This window comes from Petromyzon marinus, chromosome 13 (assembly GCF_048934315.1).
Source record: "Petromyzon marinus isolate PM22_M1 ecotype Great Lakes invasive population chromosome 13, UKy_Petmar_22M1.pri1.0, whole genome shotgun sequence".
Lineage (NCBI taxonomy): Eukaryota > Metazoa > Chordata > Hyperoartia > Petromyzontiformes > Petromyzontidae > Petromyzon > Petromyzon marinus.
The window spans coordinates 1530530-1547948 of NC_133679.1; the positions used below are offsets into that span (position 1 = coordinate 1530530).

General features: G+C 43.6%; 1 protein-coding gene across 7 annotated transcripts in view; it reads right to left on the reverse strand.

The window, feature by feature from the left end:
* The window catches only part of UNC13B (unc-13 homolog B), a 189003-nt gene that overhangs the window by 155077 nt on the left and 16507 nt on the right, over positions 1–17419 (reverse strand). For all 7 annotated transcript variants that reach the window (XM_076066785.1, XM_076066789.1, XM_076066784.1 and 4 more), the window contains exon 2: positions 17176–17205. In XM_076066785.1, coding sequence (XP_075922900.1) covers positions 17176–17205 — 30 coding nt within the window. The remainder of the gene's footprint in view (positions 1–17175; positions 17206–17419) is intronic.

A 17419-nucleotide genomic window follows, 5' to 3' on the forward strand; every position in this document is an offset into this window, starting at 1 on the left:
TGATGTGCAAAATGTACACATCTTTCCTTGTCAACTCAACATTATGGTTTTAATTGATCCATCAGGCGGCACATTACACACAGAGAACGAGCAACCATATTAATGGGCACACATGCCCATTAATATGGTCAACTTAATTGATTAATTACTGTACAGCTAAGTTAATCTCACACACTGTGCACCATTAACTTATCAGCATCACACCGTCCCTGCAGATTAAACTATAGCTTGAATTAAATGCATTTTGCTGGCTTCAGCCACCAAAATGGTAGTACGTACGCCACTGCAAAGAATATTGGGAGGCTGCTGCTGTGCAATGGTCATCACACTGGACTTGTAATCCAGAGTTCATCGGTTCGATCTCACAGAGCAGCAGCTTATGTATGGTTGGGTAAGACTGGATATCCCCACCTCTTTCAAGACTTCTTGGAAGCGTAGAATAGCAGGCCAAACACCATTTAGAGGGGCTCTCTAGAGCCTCTGGAGAGACTCTCACGCTAGCAGTGGCGTTTGCAAGCAATTTCCTGCAGTGTTGCAGAAGGCAGACAGCACTCAGACATGGGAAGGATGATGAATATTGCTGGAAAGTTGTGATACCACTCGATAAACTTTATTTTTGTCTCCCACGCAAAACAAAAGAAGGCTCCTTCATATAACCCTATGGACCGTTGGGGCATGGTGAGTCTAGCGATCACTTATTAAGGCTGGAATGATGAAGGGAACTACCTGGTAAGCACCACACCCCCCACCCATCCTTGTGTCCCCACCACTGATCTTTACACATTGCGCCAGGTACTCACAGTTAGGTTCGAGTTGACCTAGGAGAGCCCCAGGACGAGTTTTCATACCAAAATACCAAATAGATAGGAATTTAAACTTAAATTGCCGCATTGCGTTACCCGATCGTTATACCACTACCCGCCACACACACACATTAAATATACACGTGGAAATACTGAGGAGCATTGGTGTAGTGGATGCTAAGCTTTGTGTTGGACTGCATTGGCCATTGCACACGCACTGCTGTACTGAACCTGGCGACTCGAATTCAATTCCCAGCCATGGCTAAACATTGGTGGTACGGTAATGGCTCAGGATCATCAATGTACATGAGCACGGGTGACCTTTGACCTCTAGCGTAGTATACCGCATGTGTCATATAGTAGTAGACTGTGTGTGAATACTGTCCTGTATACACATAAATCCAATGCATTATATCATGAATAAGTGTGAATACACACACACACGTGAGGTTCACACTTTATAAAGAATAAGATACATCTTACCATATGTTATAATATGCTGCGGTATATAAGGGTTATATTAATATATACAGTATTCCTGCTTCTAGAACCTACTGCATACCAAATCAGAGCTCAGAAGCTAAGTAGGTATGAGCCCGGATAGTGCATGGATAGGTGACCACCATGCATAACAGGTTGTTATAGGATGTGTAGCTATGTGGTGGCCAGCAGCAAATGGCAGTACTGTATAGTAAATGTCATTGTTGTAAAGTACTTCTATGCTCCTGCTTATATGCTCCTCGCCTGCTATGAAGACATAATGACCAGCGTGATGACGTATAGTCAAATCATTCCCACAACGAACACAGCAGAGGGAGGCTCTCATCCAGCAGTGGATTGACAAAAGCATTCTACGTGTGTATATATTTACTGTACAACCCACGGCACCTGGGTCTGCCCCGTGACCTGCTGCCAGCGAGCCTTCAACACTTGACATAGCCTCAAAGTGCACTTTGCCTGACACAAGAGCCGTGGTGACATCACCGCCACTTGGTGGGGAATGGCGGCTGTTATTTGTGTTGGTTACCTACATATACAAGAGCATCACAAGATTGAAACAGTGTATCAACGAGGGCAAAAGAGTTCGTGCTCCATACCTTGTTATTGCATCCTTCCTAATTATAGATCTCGCAGCCGTTGAAGTTAACACGATTAGCATCGTATAAACGTTTGCAACCCAATCTCCATCCTGCTTCGCAATTTAAGGCTGTCAGTCATTGAGCCATAACAATTGATGAAGAAGGCCATTCAGCTGAAAACGACGTTATCTTGCTTTTCGTTCAGAAACGGTGATACAAAAAAAACCCCCGCTCTTTATTTTTACCTGAACCTGATCCTCGCTGTGAACATTGTTCAACCGTTGCAATATTTAACGTCGGGTCACGAGCATTTTAAACATTCGCAGGTATGTGGAAGACAACAAAGAATTTGCAAGCGTGCTCAGTCACGTAGATTTGAAGGCCTAAACGGTTATGAACAAGGAACCAGTTTCTTGTTTCTGTTAAACAGGGCGATGGCTTTATTAAATGCTCTCGTATGAATGACTACACACCTCCTAAACGCAACCCCAGACGGTTTGATGCGCAGTGACACATACACACGCGCGTTGCACATCTGACACAGCTGGCCTCATTCCCATCACCGATCGATAACCCTATTCCAGGAGCAGGCTTGCCTGGCCCTCATGCACTCATAAGCAACCGTAGAAAAGTGCTTAATTTAGCCGCCGTGCGAAATGTACGGCCGGCGAACTTTTGAATAATGTTTACATTAGACGTGGCCCACATCAATACGGGGCAGTTGACTCGCTCCTGGTGTTCAACCGTAAGCATTCGTCACCATTCATTGGCCACCCCTGACACGACGTCTGAAACATCCACGTTTCACGTGGTCTGCACATTGAATCTTGAGAGGGTTTTTTTTTAAATCACAATGGAGAATCTTTGTAAATTTAACATAGAGAAGTTACAATGAAAAAAACAATCGGCCCTCTTTCAATTCACTCCTGTGGTAAGGTCTTCTTATGCCGTGCGATTCATGGAAGTTATTTAAAACATATGTTTACCATGCTGTCAGTCTGAGTTAGCACACAGAACCGGTTCAGATATCAATCTCCACTGACGTTAACCGTGGCTGGGAATCCAACTCTGGTACCACATCATAGTACCATAGCGTGAAATACCCACTGTGACACCTCGCTCTCTTCAACATGGATACCATTTAAACGATATCCCATTTTACGCCCTAGTCTCATCAATTGAAAGCGAATAAGCGTTTAGAGGAAACGGTTTTAAACCCTTCCGTAGAGACTGTTAGGACAGTTTTGTTAATACCCTAACAATAGCGGATGTAAGTTGCGCGTCGGGCTGCATTGACCATTGCGCCCACATTGCTGTCCACGCAAATCTACGTCAAGATCTGTGCCCCGGATTCCACGCCCAGTATTATATATGTACCCGCAGAATACAAATACGGTCGCAGGCAAGAAGTACCTGCCCTTTATAGCGAACGTTAACCTTGACAATCCCTTAAACAACCACGTACTGTGTTCAGACATGCAACATTAGCAATGCTGTAAAGTTGGTTTACGCTGCCTAGAAACCGGTTCCTAAATGATCATCTTATTTCTCGATTGTTCAGCTTGTGGTAGCTTTATCCTTCCAGTATCCCTGAGTATAAAAAACATTCATTCATACTGATTTCTGGAATTGCTTTCTAGAGATAATGACTATGTATTTGACGCAGGTCTTACTTTCACTGGTGCTCATTATAACGGTGTTGTCATGTTATTTGGCAATATTTTGATATTTTTACAAATTAATGCGTGCATGGAACATCGTGGGTGGTTTACACACAATTCAGTTTAGAAAACGATACCACTGTAATAATAATAAAACAAATACTTTATATTTGTATTGCGCACCACTTTGAACCAACTGTCAAGAGCGCGTTATTGAAACACGGACCATGGCAATGTGACGACGACACGTGCGGGGTCCGATATCAAACAACAAAACAAGGCCCTCGTACAGCCACGTGAGAAACAACATTGTGTAGCGGCCAGTGCGGGAGAAATGGGCCGGTAAAATTATAGCAACGAAGATAGCGACGCTCACGAACGCCTTGATGTGCGCTGCCTTACACCTCCCAGCACCCATCAGTCGCATGTGAACATGGGCACCAGATGTCCAGATTGTCTGGGTGCAGGCTGAACGGACCGCCGTGTGGCTACGGGCAGCACCTCGGCACGCCGATTTGGTACCGCCCTGCTTTGTGTGTCACCCCTACTGCGAGTGATGGCGCAGCCGTGCCACATTGTCGATGACTGGAGAAATTTGCTTTGATAACGAGGTGACATTCAGGGCCACGTTTTGTCGGCGATGTGACCCTTTGACTTGATAGCCTAGACAGTCATCATTAATTGATAGCACAAATGTGTTCATTGAACTGTATGTGGTTCTCTGCAGGGGAGCACTGTCCCTTCCATGACACTGTGTAGAGTGTGGACCAAATCAGTTTCAAGGACAATGCATATATTATCAGAGGATGTTTTTGTTTGCATTCTGACCACAAGTATTGTGGTTAATGCAGACATGATTCCTTGTAAAAGGTTTCAGTTTGGTGTTTTAACATTTCAACACCTGTTTTGTTGCCAGAAAAAAGGGGAAAACCTATTCTCATATTTTGGTTCTGGCAAAGGAGGTCCCATGATGTAACTATGGAGTAGCTTAAAATTACATTAATGTGACCCTCATTAGCATGTATTTTTACTTTTGAGACCTACCACTATACATCCTTCAAACACAAAATACAGAGGTGGCCAGGTATCTCGAAGGCCAGAGTGCAGATCCAGCATTGCTGAAAAACGTTAACCTCTTAAATTTCGATTAAAAGCTTTCGTGACTGCAAGGATTCATCTTCTTTGGTTCTTTCGGTAAAGTCACGTAGAATGAGAATAAAATAATAAATTAATAAAATAAAATAACACAATCAAATTCTCACGACGTTTCGGCCACAATACAAGTGGCCTTCATCAGGTGAAGGGACGAGACTGTCTGGAGGACAGCGCTGGAGTCTGGAGGACAGCGCTGGAGCTCCAGCGCTTCACCTGATGAAGGCCACTTGTGTTGTGGCCGAAACGTCGTGAGAATTTTATTGTGTGCTTTTATTGATGTATTATTTTATTCTCATTCTACCTGACTTTACCGAAAGAACCAAAGAAAACGTTAACCTCTAATAGTTGCTCTTCATTTGCTGTACAATATCACCAACGGGCTGAGATCTGGGCAGCCACACATGATTAAACCATGTTTTCACGTGTTTAGTTTATCTTTTTTTACTTAACTTGGCTATGATAATTATAGGTACAGTAAAATAACTTTGACCTGTCAGGAAAGAAACGTGACAGCAGAATGTACGAGCAGTGCATCACATGTGTGGGTTTTCCGAACGGGATCTCTCCTCCTCATGGCATGGCGTTGATCACACGACTGGATAACGCATTGGAAGAAGACCAACAGAGGGGGAAGAAGGGTTGCATCCAACGTGAACACAAATGGTGCACCCTTTCCTGCACCATTAGCTAAGGATTATTTTATTTCGTATGTGGGTCGCAAAGTAGCCTACATTCGAGAAATTTTAATGGGAACCCATTGCTACCCACCATGACAAGTTGTGTCGCGTATGACGAGACAAAGACGTTGCTCAAGAAAGCCCTGGGACTCACTCCAATCCGCGGTGTCGTAAACCGTAGAGAGCTCTCATCATTTGTCTGAGCTCTTGCACTAAGAAATGTAGCAGAAGAAAAAATGGCCCGCATGTGCCCACGCAATTTAGAGAAATGTGAGAAAATGTGGTCTGGAGTTATTTTATATTCATGACAGGATCATGTACGATGCATTATTGGCACAGGGTAGCCATGCCACAGCCTGTGAATCATTTTATATAATCTAAAGCAAAGTATTACTTTCAAGAGTTTTCTTATTATTACCACCAGTCTCACCACTCCGCCTCACCTGATTGATAAAAGTGTATGATACTCAAATGTTTATACTCAGTGTTTGCATGGAAGATTCTTCTTCATTATCATCACCCATAATCAATCCATTGCTGAATGGTCTCCATCACCATGCCTCATGGTTCTGTGATGTAATATTCCACTGACCACTCGCACACGAGCTGATTTCATCGCTCCATCTCCCCTGGTGGACGTCCTCTCTCGCACGTGTTCCCATTCCGTGGCTGTCACCCTGTCACTATTCAATGACCATCAGAAAAGAATGGTGACGTCGGGTGACTTCTCCTGCCCTAGCCCACATTTGTTTTTCTTCACAGTTTATTTATATTTTCAACATGCCTGTGTTCTCTAATGCATGCTTCCCTCTTCGTGTCTCTCAATATAATTCAAACCAGGCATGTCTCTATATATATTTTTTTCATGACCAATTTTGTGAAACCGTTTGTCATGGCAGGTAGTAGTACAAGCACCGATTAAAACAATGCAAGTGAAACGTGAATTGATGCAGGTGCAAATTAAAATTTGCACACAAAAAAACATATGGCAGCTGTGCTGTATTAAAATACGCGTACATTCTAAAACTGTGAAACGATAGACACCAATCAAACAGCCTGCGCAGTAAGAAAGCAGTTGAGCCGAACTTTAGGATCACTGCCAGGCTCCCTACCAACAGTTTAATCTGCCTTGTTGCCAGAGTGACAAGAGGATAATTTGGATGTAAGGCTCAAAGCCTGGCAACACGAATAAAGAAAAAACAAGAAAAACTCCCAGCTTTCACCAGCGACTCTAACTCATCATCGTTTGCAATTTGACACTGCGAGACGCGGGAGAAAATATTATTTGAAATATTTTGACCTTATTGCTGCAAGCGCTAAAACGAAGCATTAAAAACTCGTACCGATGTTCCGTTTTTATTATATATATACGCCTTTACACTTGAGTTGGTTTTAAAATACACTGCAGAATAGAGGATGGTGTAAAAATAAGATTGACAAGGGTGCTGCAGTACGAGACCAACAGGTCATATGACGCTCATTTTAAATAAGGGAGTTTCCAAATGTGGGGTAGGAGACATGAGAAAATTGGGTGCTCTAATGGCGGGAGGAAAAAAAGAAGTTACGCGGTCATTGCAGACTACTGGCATGAACCATTCCACGGCTTACAACCCCAATCTCGCCCAGCAAAAGGATGCCAAGGAGGTCGGCACCTTCGGCCCACTTCCTGCCATGAAGACGTGCATGTGATCGACACGGGTGACAGACGGAAATTAAAGGGGTTGCCATCGTAACGCAGAAGCTATCACTTTGAACTCAGCAAGCAAAGGCACCAGACCAGCACTCAGTCAGCCACCAATTGTTGCTTCTCCTTACACTCATATTGACTTACAATCACACTCCAGCTACCTTAACTTACAATCTCACTCCAGCTGCCTTGACTTACACTCACACTCCATTTGCCTTGACTTACAATCTCACTCCAGCTTCCTTGACGTACAATCACACTCCAGCTGCCTTTGACATACAAATCCAACACATTCGTATAATAATAATAATGTAGTGGCACGTATAGTGTCTCTGTGGTGTAGTGCCAGTCCGGAGAGAAGGGCGGTACTGTAGGTGTGGAGTCTCTCTCCAGCACCGGGATGAGTATGGAACGGAAGGGTCCCTTGGGGGCATAGTTCGGGTGACAGCGAGAGAGAGGTCGGGTGAGGACATGGTAGTCTGGGTGAACCCGAGAAGGCACCTGACTGGATGAGGTAGTAACGAGGGCCAAAGAGGAAGTGAGAGGGACACGTGATGTGGGTCCAGAGTCTCCGAGAAGGATCTGGAAGGGGGCGTGGCCAAGGGCGGGGCGTGGCCAATTGCGGAGCCTGGCCACACCGCAGCCCATAAAGGCCGAGTCCTGAGAGCGATCTGGGCTGTTCGTCTCTTTGAATGGAATCCACCAGCTACGTCTTCGGTCTTCACGCACGGCATCGTGGACCAGGCAGGGAGTTAGCTGACCTTGTCCGAGTATATAGTTATCCAGTGGAGTGGTTAAGTAGCTAACCGGGGTGGTCACCACCCTAAGTCATTATCCCGTTGAGTGGTTATGTAGTTACGCGTGGTGGTTACCACTGTATATCATTATCCCATCAAGTGGTTATATGGTTACCCTGTTGTATTAAGAACTACTATGTATATAAAAGTAACAAAAATGTCTGTCAGTTTGTGACTTCGTGTGTGTTCGCGCGCTTGCTAAGGATTTGGCTCTCCAACGGTGGGGTTTATGTTAAATAAATATAGCCATGTACCACGCCGTAAGTCCAGTCGTGAGCAAGCGCTATTCCTTTTTCACATCCTCAACTTTAAAAAAGTTTAATTAATTAGTGCGATTTTTTAGCGCTATCTTTTTATTTATTTATTTATGGCGCGTCCACGACCATACCAACTCAGGCGCCTTTGGTGGGGCGACGGCCCATGCCAAGTCACACGCCTTAGTGGGAGGGGGACATTTTCTTTCGCGTTAAAAATGCTTTAAAAATACACTAAACGCTGAGCTTAAATCTTCACTGTGTGATGTCCCCCCCCACCCTGATGCGTGCAGTTACTCATATATAGAGTCGCTAGATGCTACCACTATAGGCCGTAGATACTACTGCAGAGCGGCCGGGACATCGTGGCTGGGGGGGGGGGGGGTAGCAGCCCAGCCCAGCCTGCCAAGGTGCCACCTCGGCCGGCTGGACAATCTAGGCGAGGCCGGAGGCTCTGCACGGGACTAGGCCTCACCACGCCACTCTGTCAGGTGAGTACTTTGTGCTATAGAGTCGATAAATACTGCTATTGAGTCAGCATGTACTACTGTAGTGATAGCAGGTACCACCACAGTCGGTATGCACTGCTGTAATCATAGCAGGTACCACCACAGTCGGGATGCACTGCTGTAATCATAGCAGGTACCACCACAGTCAGTACCCACTGCTGTTAGATTTTTAAGAGTAGTTTTGAAATATTTTTTTGGCCCGGGCTAGTTAAGAATAAACGTGTTGCCTCCAAGTTCGAGTGTGCACCTCTGTGGAACCCACTACAATAACAATAATGAAAACAATGCCTTTACTCATAGCACACAGATGGTGCTATGAGGAATGGTCATTGTCCAAAAGTCACCTGTTATATATTTTCCTTTTAAGACCACAGCGCTATTCATGAATATGTTGAGAGTGTTTGTTTGTTGATTGTGCTTGCGCACCACTTATGTGCCTTTACTTTACGGCATAAATACAGGTGTTAATATCTTCTTCTTGGTTCTTTCGGTAAAGTCACGTAGAAGGGAAAAAAAAATAAACCATAATAAAATAAAAAAAGGTGTTAATATGTTCAAACACCAAATAGATACCTATGACAAGGCATACAGTCTGCATTAACCACATACTCGTGGTAAAATGCAAACAAGTATGCTTTTTTCATTAATTATCTTGATACTGCCAAAATGGGTCGATGATATTTATTGTTTATGCCTACTTAATTCATTTTTAGCGATGAAAAGCAGAGCTGCGACTCCGAACAGCGACGTTCAACCACGTTCAACCAGTCATAAACGTGTGTAAGAACACAATTCAGAATATCATTCACTCACTCCACCCTGATCGAGTGACTCGGGTGGCAGCACTGAGTGGAATTGTTACACCGGCCATGCAATGCCTTGCTTCTAAACACTCCTAAATGTTATAAGAAAAACAGGAAATCTACAAAGAGCAGGACAAATATCCTGGATTGTGAGGAGAATGAGGCCAGTGATGTTCATTGTGCCCAACATACACTGTTAAATAGTTTAAGATATATATTTTATAATTCACTTAAAAGCTTGTAGCTGCACCCACTAAAATCCACTCCCCTCAATAGTACCCAACTGACAAAATCAATTCCTTTTGGTGCAATGCCCCATTGATAGTTTTCCTTTACAGTATATCCAAGTGACACCCATTTGAAGCCACAATGCCCTTTTTGCAGGGTCAACATTAAGTACAATACAGTACAGGTAACCAAAACTAAATCCAGGTTAAAAAAATTGTTGATCTCTGTTCGTAAAAAAAGTACTGTGTATTCACTGATACACACAATGTAGAAAGCTTGCTTACGTGTGTAACATGAGTGTACAGTTCGCGTGTGTTTTACCAGAACTGCAAAGTGTGTGGATGTAAAAAAAAATACTTGACCAAAAACACCACTAGATTATGAATGCGGCCACGTTCTAAACTGAAAGGATGTATTACAGTAGCTTTGCTTAAATAACGTACATGTTACTGAAACTAAAATGTGGCATGGCAAAATATAGCCTCGACATACATGGTTGGGCTAACGTCAGGTATAGCTTGTACCACCACACCAAAGTCCAAACATTTTCAAGTCTCCAAGTATCCTCATGTTGACATAGCGGTGGGTGGCACTCCTCCAAATTGGCAGTGCCGAGTCAGCAGGAACTTCACATTCCTAAGGCAGGTGCCTGTCCACCCATGAAACAAACGCTGAAGACTTTTCACAAAGTGGTCCTCATTTTATACATTGGTTGATGATAGGTTGAATCGACACACTACCAGGATGTTAATTCACCAATTTGGAATGTGTAACTCAGGGCTACCTAAAAAGTCAACGCACAGCTGGGAATAACCACCAAAGAGCATTACGTTGTTATTCACTAAATGACTCATAAACATTGACTCCGAAGAATCCAAAAAATCTATATTGCAAAGGGTTAAACATTTTTCATAACCAATTACTGCAGAAAATGTCTTCAGAAGCAGGTATGTGATAATCTGACATTTAGGGCTCCCATTCACAACTCGCACGGAATGAGTTGTAGTTTGGTTTGCGACATAAATAATTGAAGGCTCACTTTGCAGTGCGCCACCCGATCACAACGTTAATGTTAAGTAACTCATTAGTAAAGGTCAAGTTGGGAGCGAGCAGGCGATGGACAGAACCAGTTTGTGTTCCGTGTGAAAGGCTCATTTAAAAATAACTTTAAGTCATAATCCTATACGTCTTTCATCAATGAACATCAACCCAGCAATCCATGTCCGTGCGTCATTATATTCCCAAACAACCTTAGTCATACGCATGCGTCAGTGGAAAATAAGGTTAACAAACCTAGATACATTTGTAAATTGTACCTTATTCAATTAAGGTACATTTGTAAGACGTGCCTTTATCATATAAGCAAAAGGAAACGTGTTTTCAGGATGGGAGGCAGATAGCTAAATTTCCTGTACATGAACGTAAACACGTTACACCATTTTGTCTTTCCTCATCTGTCAGTTGGAAATACTGTCCAGTGCGTGGTATATTGAAATAAATACGTAGACGACACTTTGTGGACCAATATATTCCCTTCATGAGAATATCTGTGAATGGTAGAAGTTAATTAATCGGGAACATTTTCATTCAAAAGCAGGGAAATAATTTCCGGGTTGGTCAATGCCGAACAAGTTGTAAAGCAAATATCCAACAAATTGTGGATTTAAAATTTTGCGTATATTTGTATTTCGATATTCCAATATAGATACATAAGAACTAACACCTGATATACTTTGTTGTTCTTAATGTGAAGGTGAGACCCAAACTGAGTTATACGCCTCTTTCAAGGGACGTTCAACGTCAAAGTGAATTCCTGCTCAAATGGGCACTGCAGCAGTGCTCATCTCCTATTTACAGCCATGAGCCAGTGGAGGAAATTCCACATTGCTGTGGCTGGGACAAGTTTATCCAATAGTCAACCAATGGTTAAATCACCACAAAGTGGCACTTATTGTATTGACCCTCCTGTATCGATGGACTGAGTCAACCCCCGACCAGGATTAAAACTCGCAACCTGCTATGCTAACTGACCAGACTTGCTTCAAATGCAGTTGGAAAGGACACGTGCGGAAAACAACGGCACGAACAACAACAGCTGACTGTAGAAAGGCCATGGTTGGGGCTGTACCACGCCCTTCCAAGTAAAAGGCTCACAAATGGCTGCAGGGAAGAAAAACACTGCAATCACAACAACACATGCATAAAACCACGGTACAGTACTGTTAAACTTTTATGAACTATAGTCCACTTATTTATGACTCCTGGCATCCCTGAGGGTCATGGTTCAAATCCAGGCAAGGTGGCTGCAATTAATCAGGGTCCTCAAGCATAGCGAGATGATGGTCTGAGCTCAGTCAACGATGATTACACAAAAATACAATCACGTTAAATTTGGATCTCCATTAATTTGGCTAAATTCCCACTATGAGAATTAAAATATCGGTTTTCCCGTCATGTGAAGAACCTCACTCTCATATGCATAGTGAGGGGGAAAGTGCTGCCCCCTCTACTGCGTGTTGACCAGCGGTCACTCCGAGGAATTTAAGAGGTAGATCTGTCATATCTGCTTCTGTGGGCCATTCTGCAACGCCAAGGGTTGCAGCGCCCTACTAAGAGATCGGAAAGGATACTTCATTTTGTGACATGACACCGATCATACAATCAGAATACATTTTGGGAAAATTACCCCAAAAGAACGTCCGTAGGGTCAGGCCAATGCGTGACTCTTCCCAGTATCCACAGCGCACTCTTTCACCTGCCGTTTTGCATATAAGAATTCCGCTTCGTAGATGAGGCACTAATGTTTATTCGATTATTATGTGCAGCGTCCACATTTCATATCTCAGGCCTCAGATGGTGAGGCAGTACACTCACCCTATTATCCGTCCATGACCAAATCACCTGGAATGCACCCCATCGCGGTCGTATCTCGGAAGCTAAGCAGGTTTGAGCCTGGACAATGCATGGATGGGCAACCACCATGCATAAAACAGGTGTTGTACGCTCCTGCAGGGTTACTTCGTCAGCATAGGGCACTGCAAATAAATAATCTATTGTTGTACCCACTGGCAGAGCCAGTGGGGGGGTGGCACGTGCCCCCCCCCCCCAATGATCCGATCGAAATCCCTAATTTCAATCGGATCATTGGGGTTTATTAGTAATAAATCGGCATTTTGCGACCCCCACTGCCACTGTGTAGCATATTATGTGCCAGGGACTCTATGAGATGATAGGACAATAGTCTGAGTCCATGATTGGCAATAAGTAACGGCAAAGCAGTTATAAGTGACTCACAGAATTGTGCGCAGTTGCGTATACAGTACAAGACTTCCCTGAAGGCAAACACCTTCAGTGAGCGCGATGCCGATCACACACGGTTCGAATTCGACCCTCGATCGATGGCTGTACCATCGCCGCACACGCGTCGAATAAAAAGCAAGGGACAAGTCTTTACTTACTAACAACTCCTATCATTTCCATTGCTGGAGGGGTTGCCCCCACTACCTAAAAATCCTGGCTCCGCCATTGGTTGTACTGTGCATGCTCCAATACCTAGGCTCCCCAGCTTCAGCAACCCACAGTGACCAGCATGATGAAGGGTGGTCGGGTAACCCCCATGACCTGCAAGGCGTGGGGAGAGAGGCCCTCATCTTGCAGTGGACTGACAACAATGGATGTGAATTTACATGAGTCATAACTCACCTGTTTTAACTACATAGCGTTGGCAATACTGTCGTAGATTTATAGTGGTTCGTAGGTGGATGATCAATATTAATAAAGTGGGCACAGATTGCACGATGACTAATCTGTGACGAATAGAGTGAGAAGGGGTAATGCGTATGTAAATACATGAGTATCTGTGGAGGTGCCACATGAGCATTCTATAACCGCACACATTAACGCTCATTAATTGGCTGAAAACATCTTAATGTATGCGCCTCTGCGTTTGCAGATTGCAACCGCGTTGTGATGCAATTGCATAAATTACACTGTGTAAAAAGGATATGTTAATATCATTACTATATTATTCTAAATAATGCCCTCTTATTGGCTAAATGTGGGTCGATGGCCCTTTCAACATTCACATCCCGGGCTTGAGTGCACGCTCGATTCCCATCGGGAGCGCATGCGGTGCGCGTTATCGCCACACACTCTGGGAGAGGAGCATTGCGCAACGTTACGGACGGCAGTATTTAACGTTTGTCGTTATTGTAAAAAAATATTTACTGGAATTTTAAATAACTTTCAATTATTATTTCACCACACTGTTAAAAGCTGTTAAAGTGTAATACAAAACATAGATTGCTGCTAGACCAGTGGTTCAGATGACCACAAAGGCTGTTGCCGATCTTAGCAAGAAAAACAATCTATTAATATTTCATATGTGATTGTGCATTGCGTAACTAAAGGAGGAGGCTTATTGAATGCATCAATTATTTTAATTACAGAGCTTTGGCTGCATTATATTTCTCGGCACGAAGCAAGCCGCGCTGGAAGAGGAATACGTGGCTGCAGTATTTGTAGGTGGCACAAGATGTGAAGCATAGTCATTGCAATGGCTCTGAAATTCCCTCAAGTCCACAATTTACACAGACGGACTTGCTGGAAATGTCCCCAATTCCCGGCACAATAAAAACCAATATAAACAAGCTCTGTGTATTGAATAGACGGCAACGACCTCATTAATAGATCATCAAAGTCAGCGGAGATCAATATAACGTGACTACAGCAACATTTATCTCTTTAAGGCTTTTTTTCAAGTCATTCTATTGCACTGTATTTTGTCAACAGTTAACTTTAGGATCTGGCAATGAATTGGTAATTTACTCCACCGTAATAATAAACCATTAGGCTTGAAACTTAATTGCATCCTAGTTAACGATTAAAATTGATTAAATACGTAATAGGACTGACATTAAAACATATACCATTACCATGGCTTCCAAAGACAAGTGGGTGTATGATTTTTGGTGATTCAACAAATTCTGTACATGCGTGTCTCGCTTAAAGAGCGTTCTTTCTACGAGAACCCGCTATGACGAGAAATTTGAATCTCGACCAATCTGTTCGCAAAACGAGCGAAATGTTCGCATAGCGATCGAAAGCCGATCGATGGAATGCGTTCTGCGGCGGCAGGGGGCCTGGAGCTGTTTGTTGACCAGCTCTCCCCCACACCGTGTCACACTGTGGAGGAGGGGGCCTGGTGGTGGCACTGTAATGGGTAGGTGGGAAGGAAGGGTGGAGGGGGGCCGGGTTATGGCATCATGCGACATTGGTGAGGTGTAGGAGAGGGAGCGATGACAGCAAGATACGCGGGAGTGGTGAGGACAATGGGTTGATAAACGTCACGCGAAATTTGGGTGAGGCTGAGACAGGGAGGTGATGCCATCACGCGACACTGGTGAGTTGGAGGAGAGCGCTGATAACGTTAAGAGACACTGGGGAGGTGATGAGAGGCGTAATGATGTCACGCGAGATTGGGGTGTGGGGTTCTGAGGGCGCGATGACGTCACGAGACGCGAGGGAGTGAATGGGAGTTATGATGTCACGAGACACGCTCGGAGTTCCGCTTAGAAACGGCAAGACCGCACGGATTGCCGATAAAAATGCAAATTAGAGGTATTACGTGAACTTCTTAGAAAATGTAGTGTGGCTTGGGAAAGATGAATCGCTGTGTTTAATAGCTGGGTGATTAGACTGGTGACAGAACGGCAGCCAAAGGAGGAAACACACCAAACAAGATGCCCACCACAGAGATGGAACGATGGAATCAGTTCATGTGTAGGAGTGAAATGGATTGCGGTACAGCAGAGCCATGAGGGATGGCGACGGCGAGAAGAGGCCTTCACACAGCAATGGATAAACAACAGCTGGGCTGCTGGGGATTATGACGAAGACGTCATATGCGTGACGTTGCAGGCGTCACGCATGAGGCGCTTTGAATATATCCAGGGACAATAACGTGACATTTACCTAAACTGCAGCCACCCTGTGCGTCTGTGAAACACTGTCGCAACTGATGCCGTGATGCATTCGTGATGATTGTAAACACAATACAGTACTTGGAATTCTGACGCAAGAAATGATACACAAGGTGGATGACGCCACCCACAACTAGCATTACCTTGCCTCATCATTTATTGCACACACGTGCAATGGCGACAGAGAGTGATAAATTAAAACAAAACTGCAGTATCACATAGCAGGCCAAGTCACACCAACGTGGAGTGACAACCACATCACATGGTATGTGCTTGGAGCGTCTCACCTACGAATCCGTGGGGATGAGTTGGTGCAAGTGGTTTGTGAACTGCACTATGAACCTGACGATCCGAGTTCAATTCCCAACCGTGGCTAGCAAGCAGCGGCAAGAGATGTTTACCGGACAATCACATTCGACATTTTGTTTGTAAATTTTCATCATAAATAATTATTGAGATTGATCAAAGTCCTTTTCAGTTCTTGTTTGTTTACTTGTACAAGATGGTCAGTGTGGATCAATCACTCAGGACTGGTTCAGAAATCATTCTCCACTGTTAGCCAAGGCTGAGAATGAAACACAGGAACGGTAGGTTAAGAGAAAAGTGCGCTAACCACTGTGCCACTATCCGTGAGCTTTCCACAAAAGGAGGATAAACATACATTCCACTCATCTTGTTCGGTTTCATTCAGATATCCTATTGCATGTTAACTATACAACCAAACACAAGAGAGCAGGATTTTAAGCGCTCCTGGCACTCAAGGACCACAGCGAGCCCCCACCCATGCCTTTGGCGGACCTTGAAACCAGACACTATAAAGTCCCCACAGACACCAACCACATGTATATGGAACTCCTAATTTAGAAATGTTTACCGAGTTGACACATTGTGGTGTGCGGCAAATCCCCAGCACAGCAGTGTATTCGAAGAAAAAAGTAATTATGGGGAAAGTGGTTTTAAAAAATGCTATTCTAATCAACTCAACTCTAAGGTAGTCAATAAAAAAGAACACATGATTTTTTCATTTTCATTTTATGAATAAGAATACATAATGATCAGATTACATTTTGATTTAAAGCTTTCGTGACTGCAGGGATTCATATTCTTGGTTCTTTCGGTAAAGTCACGTAGAAGGGAAACAATAAAATAATACAAATATAAAACAATAAAATTGTCACGACGTTTCGACTGCAACACAAGCAATCATCATCAGGTGTGAAAAACACAGCAAGAAAATTTTGAAAAAAATAAAAAAATAACCGCCACTTTTTCAAATTTTCTTGCTGTGGTTTTCACACCTGATGAAGATTGCTTGTGTTGCAGTCGAAACGTCGTGAGAATTTTATTGTTTTATATTTTTATAATTTTATTATTTCCCTTCTACGTGACTTTACCGAAAGAACCAAGAATATGATCAGATAACAGTTAAAGATGACACCCATGTAACTTTTACTGTCATAATCGATGTAGGCAAAAACATTTTAAATGGTAGAAATGTGTTGTGCGGGGTAACATGTAACCGGTGGGATGCATCAGCTTACCTGGCGGTCCCGAAAGCTTTGCTTTCTTTACTGAAAGACAAAAATACAAGAAAAAACATTACTGTGAGCAACAGCTCTATGAAGTTCCAATAATTTTTTTGGAAAAAGCATTCATATGCATGGACATTATAACATGTCTTTGGAAATATTTAAGTAGCAAACGTGTTTTGCCCTCACAGCCACGACACTGGAATATTTGCAACAACTCCAAATTCTGGTTTGCTTCTCGAAATTTGGGGCAACC